General features: G+C 47.6%; 3 protein-coding genes across 3 annotated transcripts; all 3 read right to left on the bottom strand.

The window, feature by feature from the left end:
* Window positions 1–739: 739 nt before the first annotated feature.
* F4822DRAFT_221737 (alpha/beta-hydrolase) lies at window positions 740–3,768 on the bottom strand. Its single transcript, XM_051454009.1, has 3 exons — window positions 2,862–3,768; window positions 2,413–2,773; window positions 740–2,351 (listed from the first exon to the last, which is right to left on the bottom strand). Exons 1-3 carry the CDS (start codon window positions 3,026–3,028, stop codon window positions 945–947), a joined length of 1,935 nt encoding a protein of 644 aa, XP_051315818.1. The 5' UTR covers window positions 3,029–3,768; the 3' UTR covers window positions 740–944.
* Window positions 3,769–4,738: 970 nt separating this feature from the next.
* On the bottom strand, window positions 4,739–5,272 carry F4822DRAFT_428389 (uncharacterized protein; the record flags this gene model as incomplete). Its single annotated transcript, XM_051460906.1, has 1 exon — window positions 4,739–5,272. One exon carries the CDS (start codon window positions 5,270–5,272, stop codon window positions 4,739–4,741), a length of 534 nt encoding a protein of 177 aa, XP_051315817.1.
* Window positions 5,273–10,962: 5,690 nt separating this feature from the next.
* On the bottom strand, window positions 10,963–11,890 carry F4822DRAFT_428388 (putative triacylglycerol lipase; the record flags this gene model as incomplete). The annotated part of the gene is made up of 2 exons (XM_051460905.1): window positions 10,963–11,023; window positions 11,073–11,890. The coding sequence occupies 2 exons, from the start codon at window positions 11,888–11,890 to the stop codon at window positions 10,963–10,965; spliced, it is 879 nt and encodes a 292-aa protein (XP_051315816.1).
* Window positions 11,891–13,120: the final 1,230 nt, after the last annotated feature.

Here is a 13,120-nt window from a genome sequence, read left to right as displayed (position 1 = left end):
CGCGGACCCATATCAGCATGAGGAACTGCGATGGGGAAAAAAAAGCATCATTTGAGGGCATCGCACACGGAAGGATGGAAGAGCATGGAAAGGGAAAGGAAATGGATAGGAAACGGAATACGGAACGGACAAGGGAAACCAAAAAGGAACTAGGAGTACGCATGCTTTTTTCCATGCAAATACCACATTCACGCTTCACGAAGTAATCCGATCGATCGATCGTACCGGACATTTTCGCTACCTTAGGCATCGAGAGGCCCAACAACTCCCTTGTAATAATTCGGCTTCAGAGGGAGTCGGCTTCTTGCTTGCTCGTTTATAGGCGATCCCTCCTGTTTTTAGTCGGTAGATACTTCGACACCGCAAATAATTCGTTGATTTTTTTGCTTTTGATTTTTTTGGGATGGGGTAGGGAAGGTAGGAGGGAAACGCTTCACGACCGACGAATTGACACGAAACGACTAGATACGATAATGACAAGGAACTGATGCATGCTGAAAATGACAAGTGGCTGTTGATTATGTGAAAAATCATAGAAGATATGCGTAAATCTTAAGTTATCGTTCTTATGAAGTTATACCAACATTACTATGTTATTTACTCTTCAAAGCCTCAAGATTATCAAATCGCTGAACTGGGTACAAGTCAATATGTACGCTTTTTCTATCTATTCTTACTTTTACCTACCCTAGGTAGGTAACCAAAAGAACGAAAAACAGAAAAAAAACCATCCCGCTATGATAATAAACACTTAGACATACACGAGGAAAAGATAGATAGTAACGAATGCTTTCTCTATTTCTCTTTCTTTCCTTCCCTTTCCCATCCCCTCTCCTAACTAACCAACGAGGAACAAAAATTTACAAAGATCTGAACTCCTGATTCTCCTGATGCGCCAAGAAAAATGCCCGCCTCAGCTTCATACCTGTCGATTGAGGGCCGCTCTAGCTCCTACCTGAAGACTGGCCACTGGTACCTGGTTTCGGCTTCATAGCGGCTTTCTCATCGGGTTCGGAGTCTTCTTCCTCGTCGTCATCCTCGTCGTCGCTGCTTGCTTCGCCGACGCTATATCGCTTTTCCCTCTCTGCATCTGTGGGTGTGGCGACATGTAGATCATCTAAGTCTGCCTCGTCGAAATCGCCGGCTTCCAGGTCTCGGTTATTTGCGGCTCTCCTACTACGGAAATTTTCGAGACCAGTACCGCCGCGCGAGTGGTCCGCGACAACAGGTAGGCCGGAGTATCCAGCAGTCCGACGACGAGCGCGCCAGATGTAGTAACCCCAGATAGCAGCACCAAACACTACGATAGCCAGAACGATCTCGCCAGATTTCTGGTAAGCAGCCCACTTGGCGTCGCTAACTTCCTTATCCTTAGCGGCCTGGTCGGATTCGGTGTGGTTGGCGGTGCCGCCAACGGTAGTCTCGGGCAATTTTTCGCCGTCGAGGAAGCTCTTCGAGGGCGCGCCGCCGATGCTGCTGATATCCACACCCATGAACCGGTCGAGCATATCGCGGGTTCGGCGGGGGTAGTCGAAGGGTACCATGTGCGAAGCATTGTAGAAGAGTACGTATGTCAAATTACGAGCTTCTTGCCAGAAACCTGCGGCTTCGCCTTCGAAAGTCCAATCGCGACGGGGAGCCCAGTTGCCAGGGGAGAGCTCGAAGCCCTTTCCACCGTTCCATTGCATGTTACTGATCAATGCTTCAGTTCCGAGATGGTTGCAAATCAAATCTTCGGCACCTGAGAAGAGAAGTACGTTCACTTCCTTCAGAATGTCTGGTAGGTAATCGATCGAGGGTTTCGAGTTCGGGGTTCCAAACGCATTACCGACGGCTCCATTACATTCAGTCCACCCAGTAGCCTTATTGATGTTGATATGTAAAGCATCCACCACATCGCTCCTCCGAAGATAAGGAGTAACAAAGCCTAGATCGGGAGGCCAGTTCATGCCGCAACTCGGGTAGGTGTCCTTCAATCGAACATCGTACATGTTGACACATTCCGAGCCACTGGCGCCTCTAGTTGAAGTGACACGAAGGATTTCCTGTAGCACGTGCTCGCAAGTGTTGCTGCTAACATGGTTGCCTTCTGTGGCTAGGTTCTTGCGACACTCGCGGTACTGGGCGTCGAGTTGGCCACCTACGTCGGATCCCTTTTTAACAAGACCTTTCTCGTAGGCGAACGTGAGATATGCTTCGTATTGTTCCGGGGGAGAAATCCATCCATTTCCAATCAATAAGCCCTTCAAATTCCACGAAACTGTATTTTGGGGTAGTCTGTTGCGATCGAGTATAGCTTTAGCGATGTAGGGAATGTGTTGTCCAGCGTACGATTCGCCAGCAATGTAAATCTGGAGGGGTCAGTTAGAATATGGATTGGATTTGGGCTAGAAGAGTTTGGTGGCTTCTCACATCGTCGTGTTCGTAATCGGGAAAGAGCTTGAACCACTTGTCAAGGAAGGTAACGAATTGGTTGGCCATCTCGTCGAGTTCGTGGACGTAGCTATTCGTGTCGACATAGCTAAACCCGGTCCCGACGGGGTTATCGACGAAAAGCAAATTCGCAAACTCGTGCCAGCTACCATTGTTGTATTCTAGGTTATTTTGATCTTTTAAACGATATGGACCTATTTCCATCAATGCGCCATCTTCGGAACTGCAGCCAGGCCCTCCATTTAGCCAAATAACGGTTCTTTGTCGATTCGCAATGTGCTTATTTTGAAAATGCCAAAAGAAAAGGTTTCCATTATGTTCGGGTGTGATCTCGATGTGCCTATGTGTGAGTATAGCGAGTCAGCACCCGGTGTTCGTTAGGGTGTAGCCTGAAACACCGAAGGACAGCGAAGGGAGAGATTGCTTACCCGGCATGCATCTTAATCGTGTCTCCTTCGGGTGCACCGGGGAGCGAGTGAACATAATAGTCGCTAGCTGTCGGTTCGGCGCTGACTATGGACGTCCAACTAGCCAGGCCAAGGAGCGCGGCGCCGGCGACGCGCACCGAGCTCCAGAGCGAAGCTGGAGGAGGCATGATTGCGAATGCCAAGGAGAAGGAAACTCAGAGACTTCTGACTATAACAACGACATTCGTTTCCTGTGCTTCCCTCGATTAAAATAAGGAGTAATATTATCGATGGAGGTCAACCATTAAAAAGAAGGAAACAGATTGATAACTCAAAAAGGTGAAAATTGATAAAAAGAAGTTAAAGCCAATTGAAGAGTAAGCGTATGGGAAGCGACGAAGGTGGCCTCTGTAGCGTGCGAAGCTTCCAAAGACAGGCTAAAATGCGTTGGGTTGGTTCATTGCGGCAGTGACTGCGGCTGGACGCAGGTGCACTTACGTACCCATGCAAGGATCCTGAACCAATTAGAGTTTATGATAGAGCTTACGGCGAAAATAGTAGGAAACCCTTAACACTCCGCTTTAGTTACTCCGCCCCATCTTAGACATCATCTCGTTTAAAGAATAAACTACATCATAGTCATCTACGATCCTACAATTCTTCTAGCACGCGACCTCATCCCTCATTTTTTTCTGTCACATATGATGGAGTAGACCGGTCAAACTCGATGTAAGATTTACTTGGGTCAACCACTCAGAAACCCGATCTTATAGCATTCATACACTCTTCTGCTCGAGTATTTTACTGTTCGTGTATATACTACGAACACAATATGCGCTGATTTCTGCAAATCTTCACCGGGTCCTGGCATCATAGCAACAACACGATCATTTGGACATGTGCCGGTCTTCTCGTCTCACCTCAACCCCAACCGGTGTGAGACAATTACCACTTAGATAATATTATCACTCCTTTGTGGCCGTTTACAAGCCAGTCTTGGCTATGCGATTTTCGGACCCTCGACTGGAGTTGTTTCTTTGAAAAAGCAAATCATGCGCTCTCCTAATTAACTCTGTATTTCGACTTAAATCTCACTAATGGCAGGAAGATCTCTACGTCGACACGTTCACCAGGATCGATTACCCAATGGTTCGAAGTAGAAAAGTCCCGGCCTCGGTTTTCTCTGCACTCCAACAGCTGCCTCGTATTAGTATCATAAGATCCGGACGAATTGCCGACCGCGCATAGAACGAAGAACAGAAATATTCATGTCATGACCAAAAGCTAATACTGCTCGCTTTCCACTAACGCCTTTGCCTTTGTTTCTACGGGAAATGAGGGTCAGGGGTATATTCTTATGTATCCTGCGCCATCCCAAGCTTCATGAAATGCAAACACGAACGAAAAGATGATTTGAACCCGGTTTATGCACCTCCAGTGAAATATTTCTCCATCTAACGACAAGTACCATGGCCCCCGATCAGAACCCATTACAACACATCATAATGCCCGTCCGCCAAGTGTCATTAGCTTCGTTTTTTTCAAAAGTGAGACTGAGGAAGACCACGGCATCCTATCCGGAAAGAGAGGCAAGCCCATCGGTGAGCTTAATAAATATCGAGCACGCCGGGCGCGGCTCTTGTGACCACCATACCCGAATCTTGGAGCTATGTATCTCCGGTTTATAATACCAAGGCAGAAACTAGGACACTATTAGTGGCGACGATCCAGGTCGCGAACCTTAGCAGCAATAATACCTGAAAGATTTGATCGGTATGGATCATCAGCCCGCTGGCCCAAATAGCCCGATCACTCCGGACTTCCCCAGCCTTTTCTCCCAACAGGGGAATCCTCGTATGCTTGCTGAGGAGTGGAAACCGACATGTTCCCTTTTTCCATTATTGCCACGGGGCGCGGGCGATGTAATTGACCATCCCGTTCAAAGCGTTGTCACCTTCCTCGACCGTTATGAGTCTTGCATCTTGCAGTGTCGTTAGGGCATCTCCAACCCAACTTTGACATGTCCAATCCGACTCGGTATTGTTCACATGCGTGCCTAAAATCGCGTCGCGTAGTCGCATATCAAGCTCCGAACTGGTTTCAACAGTCGCGACCGCAAGTCGTCGAAAGAAATGCGGTCTCGTTCGGGGATGCGCTTGGTTCCATACCTCATCCACGGCAAAATTCGGATGATGGCCCTGGATTCGGATCGTGAGGTTTCTGCTTTCGTCGTCGTCAAAGACGATATATAATTCGGTGATTCGAGCACTTTGTATGTCACGAGGGTAGCCCCGGAAAATCAGAATCCAGAGTGTCTGGGAATGGCTGACATCGTCCGGTTTGGCTTGGGAATCAACTGGTTGAATGTGCTGATGTTTGTCTTTACCATTGTTTCCACCCCCATGACCGGCTGTGCTCGAAGCGATACCCATTTGATCCTCGATCATTAGAGGATTGGAACCACCTCAATAGGTCCTAAGGTCCGGCGGCTTGCGCGACACTGACGGTGGCCGACGAGCCTACCTTTTTTTTCTTCTCTTTTTAGGAGGTCAGACCATGTTCCGGGTCGAACATGACAATAGACGACCAACCTTTGCCGCAAACAGATTGATTATTACAACGCGAACAGGACGCTGCCTTTGTCTTGTCGTTGTCGAGGGGAGGCTTTCAAAGGGGGGGCGAGTGAAATCTGGCCCACCTCCAAAAAAGGATGAGTGGGTGGTAGAGTGGTAGTAGTAGTGGTGTGGCCTTACAGAAACAACACCCACTATAACTGCTACATACTAAAGGTACAGAATACCTTAGAGCACCCAGCAGCTCATCTTACGCAGCACCCCGAGCTCGCAGCCAACCCCGGTAAGAGAAAGATGACAATCACACCGCAAAAGTATTCTCCGATGTACAGGAAATCATCTAATTACACAGATCAGAGCGATATATGCATACGATCACTTGCGACTCAGCAGAAATAGCCCCTCCACAGAGCCCACTAATTGGTACGCTTGCAGACACCGAAGTTTGCCTTGTACAGAAGTCTACCGACGAACAGATCAAAGGAACGTGTGGAGTCTTCTGTTCAGACAAGCCCAGGCATACAGCTAGGTAATTTGTAACCCCGTTGTCTCTTCTAGAAAAGCTTGCAGATATGGCTAGATGGCTTGCATAATCCATGCAAGCCAGTACCCATAGAGCGTTCTAGACCCTGGAAACGTTTCGGGTGAATAAGGTGACAAGCGGGAACGAACCGTCAGACCACGAGCGCTATACGAATTTACGCATCCTCCGACGCCAATTCTAAGTGAACAATTTTACACTGCCGGTCTAGAAGATACGATTGCCTTCGTTTTAGTTTAATTTCGTCCGAACAGTCAGGCTTTTCCACAGATGAGGAGGCAACAAGATTCGAATACCAAGGAAACAAACCATGGAGGCGTTATATGCACATCTTGCCTTACCTAGGCATGCACTTTCGCATCCAACTCTGGGTCTAGCAAGAAAGTTGGATGTCAGCTGTCGATCACTCATACGATTTGATCTCACATTCCTGCAACTGGCCGATTGAAGTTCGATCAGCCCGACTACTATATTCATTCCTCGGCTATGGAAATAAGTTTGTCGAAACATTAATTTATAAAAAATCCCTGGAACTGGTATCTTTCGTGCGTTGAATAAACATCATCTAACACTGACGAGTTGACTACCTAGGTATTAGTGCCATAACCCGCTAATTACCTGGGTAAGGCCGAGTACGACCGTTGGACAACGCGTTTATTGGACGAGTCCAGTTCAGGTCAAATTATAGGAACCCCCCTTTTTATTGTTTCTGGGAAGACACCACACCCATTTCCCATTATAGCAGGCCTTTTGGGCGCCGAACGAGAGGTTCGCTATTAGTGAGATGGGTGAGAGCACCACAATTTCTTCAGGCTTCTCTGCGTCCCAGTGAAATATTTCCATGCATGGTACCTAATGTGTGTGAGTTCCATTGGGACTGACGAATCCCGCAATCATCGGCGATCTCTCCGCGTTTATAGATCGGAGATGCTTGACTGCCGCGATGCCTGTTCGAGCCGGGGTAAATAATCGGCGAATCTTGTGACAGGGTGTTATCCCACCTTGTTCGTGCCCGTTCACCTTAAGAGCCTCTTGAACTTCGCTCGGATTGGGTACTCAGGCACATGATCTCACGACTGGTGTTGAAGAAAGAGCGCGTGCTGTTGTGCTCCGACTGCGGCTGGTTTACTAACTAGGCAAGTACTTCCAAACAAGTATCGAATTCGACCGGCTTTAGGCGCTCGTATCGTAGGCGACGCCTATCGTACTTTGTCTTCAAAATCCGGCGCACTACTACTTACTAACTGTCGGCGCTGCGGCCCACTATGCGAGGCGTAATGCCTAAGGCCGTACCGACCGACAATAATGGTGCGCAGTACACAATTATCCCATTGACCGGTAAGCTTGCACTTCATGCTCTTGTCCGTGCCCCCTTGGTACCACAGATCTCGTGAGTCATAAAAAGACCATTGTGCCTAGCCAAAGTGGCCCTTTTTTACCTCATTCTGCACAATTCGTATTCAGCGGAGCCCAAGGACTAATTGAGCATTAGACAGCCCGACTACATTGATTCTTAAGATATCAGCTTGTCGAAGGGCTGTTTGGATGATTTAATTGTGGCGCACATACGTGGGTAAGCTGAGCCCTGGGGGGGGGTACTCGGTTGTTAATTTATCACATCTCAGAAAGCACCTACAGTTAATATGCGACACTACAGGTTGCCTTTCTACTATACTCGGTATCTAAAGAACCTGGAGATTCCAGAGCAAGACACTTAGGCACATTTAACGCCGAGGCCGCAAGCCAACCAGCAAGGGCATGCCATGCCTAAGCATTAGCGATGGCTCCGACCCGCGTCTCGGAGTATTTATTGTAAGTCGCATGCTTACAGAACATTTACCTGGCTGCAGAGTATAATTTCCCCATAAAGACGTATTCTTGCAGCTACCTAAGTACAGTCCGGTCCGACCGACCCGGTTCATATCAGACGGTTTAGAAGGGCCCTGTCCGCATTGCGTTTAATACCGACCTAACTACAACTCACAGACCTCTAGTAAGCCGATAATTCTCGTATATCGAGATGAAACTTCTAAATCATGATAGAAGACGTATTAGCCACGTGGCCTGCATAGAGACGACGGAGTCGAATGCCAGCAAATATAGTTGTACAAGGCTAAGGGTGTTTCAAGAACCATTAAATATTTAGTGACTGATCACATTCCAGCCACCCGTTTTATAACAAGAACCGGCAACGCAGCAGCATTTCGCTACCGAACCCGAATGAAGGAAGTGCTATCGATTCCGTTCTCCTGAGTCGGTTTTTCAATACCCAATTATCTCCAGCAGTGGCGGCTCCGGTATCTTTCCCTGACTTTTTTATTCCGGCGTTTTGAACGTTCGCGTGGTCCGGTCGAAATTTCTCGAACCATCCATTCACCACCCATCCCACCTACTACGGCAATAGCCCGACAACAACACAAACTCCCTCGCCCCTGTTTTTTTCTGGCCTCAATAACATGATTTTTATGAACTTGCCTATCGGACCGCCTCGGCAACGCAATAATCGAATCCAAGCATTGCCGGAGGGTACCATGTACCCTCTGTGAAATTCTTCAGAGAGCGGTGGCACAATGCCCACGCCCCCTACGAACCAGAACAGCCGCTAGACTGGATATAGGCTGAGGCTATTCGATTAGTCCCGCCTTTCCCACACCTTGAGTGGGTGGCGATCTGACAGCCTAGACTCAACCATATCACCGGGTGTGTTACATAATGCATGTACGATGCTCCCTCCGGAGACGCATACCGGGGTGTGGAAAGGCTGCTTGCCTACGTTAGGTAGGTAGTTAATAAATATGCAGATGGGAGGGAAGCAGGTAAAGGAAGAAGCTGCATATGTAGGTGAAGTTACACAGGCATTCTCACACACTCTCATAGAAATCTCATGACAGCCTTGTTCGCAAATATTGCCCCTTCAGTCTAGAGGTCGGGCATGTGGTATACTTGTTGCATATAGAGATATGGAGGTATGTAGCATTTCGACCCGACGAGAGGGGCAAGGTAAGGGAGAAAGGGGGCTATTAGTGGAAAACACTGCGGAGTGGCGGTATTCAGGGAGACGCTTGAATCATTCTGCAGGAAATAGCTCTTCACTTCGATATTGTCTAGCTCCTAGCTGAATACTAGCGAATTACATGCATGATATATAAGCCAGGGGCTCCGCTGTGTAACTGACGTCGCTCAGTTCACACAGATACCTAGGTACAAACTTGTCATGAAATTCCCTCGTGGCGGACGTCAACTTGTACTTGGGATGCAGGATCCCAATAATCGCAGCTGCATGCTCCAAAGTGCCACTCATCAAGATATCCAAGTGATTAGCGACCTAGATGGGGTTCATCCCACGCCTCATCCTCTTTTCTTTCCCCGCTCCCCCTTTCTCTCCCTTGCCGGCGCGTTTACCGTACTATGTGTGAAATGCATGGTAAATAGAGCCCTACCAAACTGACTTATAGAATGGGTAGTAACGCCGGCTCCTTCGGCACCGAATCCTACTTCTCCCTCCGATGATTGACCTCTCCTATTATATATCCCCGCTCCATGTTATTTGCCACCCGGCCGTCGACATCATCCACCTAACTAGGAGCAACGTAATACATAGACCTTACCTATCAAACCATCGGTCCCACCGAATATTATTACTATCGGAACCGCGCGCATCGGTAGATGAAGCCCCTCGAAGCGCGTGTTTCGGATACAATAGTTTCTCCACAGTCCCCTATTTGCTCACTTGTTTCGGAATATGTGCGAGGCCTCCTTAAGTACGAGTAGCAAACATATAATCGCTAATACCGATTTTTTTCTAGGGGAGAGGGCGACCCTTACTCCTGACTATTGACGGTGCGGTGCGGTGCGACCCGTTATAACGTTCACCTTGGATGAAGGTAAGACGAACCTACTTCCCAAGACTTTCAGGACTTAATAGTCTATTGAATATGGCGTGCCACGTAGATATGTGCTCACTTGGGCGTATATTTGACTACCTACCTAGGTATGGGATAGGTCTTGGCTATCTCCCTTGTTTCGTAGGAGGCCTCGCTGTCGCCGATATCACGACCGGACTACATCATAGAGTGGAAGCTAAACATATACCCCAAGATAGCTTCCCATTGCTTCTATAGCCAAAGAGCACTATTTTCGGTGAAGAGAGAGCCAATTACTTGCTTCCTAAGAGAAAATACATCCCTCACCCAGAAGCGCCCGCAGGTCTACAAGCAATGCGCGCAATATTTAGTTAGGGCGTATTGCACCATTGGAGTCCAACCAAGAGACCCCCTCCCACGAGTAACACGCGAGTAGAGTCGTCCGGTAACTAGCAACTTCACCCGCGAGGATTGATTGCAGAATATATCGGGGCGGGGTGGCATTCGAAGAGTTATAATCCTTACAGTATTAAGGATAACGCACATTCTCAAGGTTCGGGCTATAGCAGAATTCCGCTACTATGGTTCAATTGAGAGGAGCTCGGGTCGGGCGTGTATGACACCTCTTTGAATTATAGTTCGGATAGCAATCGTCCAGCCTACACGATCTAAACATGTTTCCAAATTGGAATTATTCCCATGCCATTGACAACTGCTTGACATAGACTCGGGAATACTCGTAACGATATGTCTCCTAGAATTTCCTCCTTTAAAAACGCGTGTCGGGCTCAACGACCCTGACGCGGACGTACAAGCTCGCAGTAGAGATGTTCAAGAGTTCTAGGAGAAGCCTAGAGTAGTATTTCCTGTGCATTCCCATACCACGAGAGCCAACGGGATAACTAGGCTAACGGAAGAATCTGCGAAGCAATCCACCTCGGCAATGCCATTAATTCAAACAAAGCCTACTTGATTGTTGATTGATCAATGTGTAAGTTTATTTCGTGGTAATCGCCTTAGTATTGGATTTTGAAGCTGCAAAGTCTTAGCAATAAGCAGAGTGCCGTGGAGGAATATAGGTTCTTACCAAGAGGTCCGCTGACATTCTCTTGAATCGATAGACTGGACTCTTTAACAGCAGGTCATTACAAATCCTCTTTCGCTAGCATATCAACAATATCTAGATAAAATGCGATCGCGTTGAAGCTATTCGTCGGTTAGTATAAGTACGAGCAGACACCCTGTCGATGCTTACGTTGGCCCTTGACCCATCCACTTCCGCAATGTCCATCTTACGCGGTTCGTCCAATTGATCAAGTCTAGATGGCTAATACCAACCAACGTTCCTTTATATGTGCCCCATTTCGAGCTTGCTACGCTAACGAGACCATCATTAGGTCCCTCATGATCCGTAATAATCTTATGCGAATGGCGAAAGGGGGAGAATAGAGGAGGCTGCTCCATCATTGCTCCATATGAGAAATAACGGACGGTTGGATCATCCGGTGTTCGCGGATTGAACTTCTCCGTCATATATGCTCGAGTTAGCTGCTCGAAAGCTCCGGTATCCATACCTACACCTTCGACGAACTTATAGATACTCGGAAGTCGTTCCTGGCCAATCTCTTCGAATAGATAATCCGCAAAAGCACTTCCCCGATGAGGGGATGCGACAGTAACTAGCGAGCGCACATTCGCATTCTTAGGCTGAAGATGAGATATCATGTATCGAGCATCTAGTCCACCCATAGAATGGGCGATGATATTTACGCTTTTGTCTTGCGCGACTTTAGCGATACCATGTGCGAGCTTCTCGGCCCTCTGCTCGATACTTCCGGATGGGGGGACTGTTGCTGTGATGACTTCAATCCCATTGGCTTTCAAAGCGTCGGTGATACCCCTCCAGTAGTGTATGGCTGGAAGCCACCCCCCAGCCACCTGGAGTTCTGCGAACCCGAGCAGCCCATGCGCAAGAACGATTGGGTACTTCGGAGTAGCTGGCAGCTGTGTCAGTTCCAGAAACCAATATGATTCCCAAGATGGCTTATCGACTGTACCATAATGCCCTTTCATGGAAGCATATTCATTAGTTATCTGCTTCCCAAGGTCTTTTAGTCTAGGGTCATCTCCATGCTGCGTGGAATATCTTTTCGGACTTCTCGGGCGTAATGACCATGTACTCCGAGCTGTGGAAGTGTACAGAAAATGAAGATGAGAATTACATAGTCTATAATAACGACTTGTAGAGCACCTATATAGACTCATTTCTATATCATAGATAACTCATTACTTTTATAAGTAGTTGATATTGAAGTAAACACCTACATTATTTGCAGAGTTACGTGAGATCTTGAAGTGTAGAGATTCATGTACGTCATACATCCTGTTGGGCTAGCTTGGCTTATGGCCAGGTCTATACTTGTATTTTGTACTTTTTAATGAACATCTGTAAGAACTTTAAATTGGCCCGAGCTTCCTTCCTGGGTTCCTCCCGCTTTGCCCCACTCTAGACCGATGAGCAGCCAATCTTGGCACCCTCCTTTAAACGTAAATTAGCGTAAATCCAGGCAGCCAATAGCGGTCGGTTTCTGTACGAAAAAGTTCAAGGCTGCAAAACTGGCCGCGTTCTGTTCAACCTCCGGCAGCCAACATTCATTTCTCCCCCTTCAACTTTCTACCTTTCTGCCTTTTCCGTCAAACTTTTCTCAATTTTCAAACACTGCCACAACCAACACGCATAAACACTTCTCTACCTATATGAAAATTGACTCATCTTTTCTGTAGTCCTATACAAGACAAGACACATACATGGATGAACAAGGTAATTTCTACAGGCTTGTACCGGATATTAATCTCGTGCGGTCCTCGCGTTTGTGGAATGCGGATCATGACCTTTCTAGCAAGGAATATCTACGGAGCGTTGCAGTCGGTGCATATATCACCAACAGTTGAGCAAACAAGAGTACAGCGCGCCCAATTAGGTGACTCAGAGCGTCAATTCTTGTTTATCGCAGTGCACCGCGGATGTCGCTGGCTAGGTACCTACCTAGGTAGGTGAGGGGATGCCTCGTAGCCTGCTTGTCCGCCTATTGATAAATTACCTAGCATCACATCGTCCTACAACAAGGCTACGTACGCATACCGCTGGCATTTTGACACTTTGTTTCTTCCGATATCCTTTAGCTTTAACCATATGATTACACTGATCGAGTGTTATATCAGCAAGATGATCGGTCTTCAATCAGACCGGGCGAATAAACATGTCAACTTGCTTTCTGTTCGACCGTGGTAAGCGAAGTCGTA

This window comes from Hypoxylon trugodes, assembly GCF_022578975.1.
Source record: "Hypoxylon trugodes strain CBS 135444 unplaced genomic scaffold F4822scaffold_4, whole genome shotgun sequence".
NCBI lineage: Eukaryota > Fungi > Ascomycota > Sordariomycetes > Xylariales > Hypoxylaceae > Hypoxylon > Hypoxylon trugodes.
The sequence above is the reverse complement of the archived record's forward strand: the minus strand, read 5'-3'. Positions and strand labels throughout refer to the sequence as shown.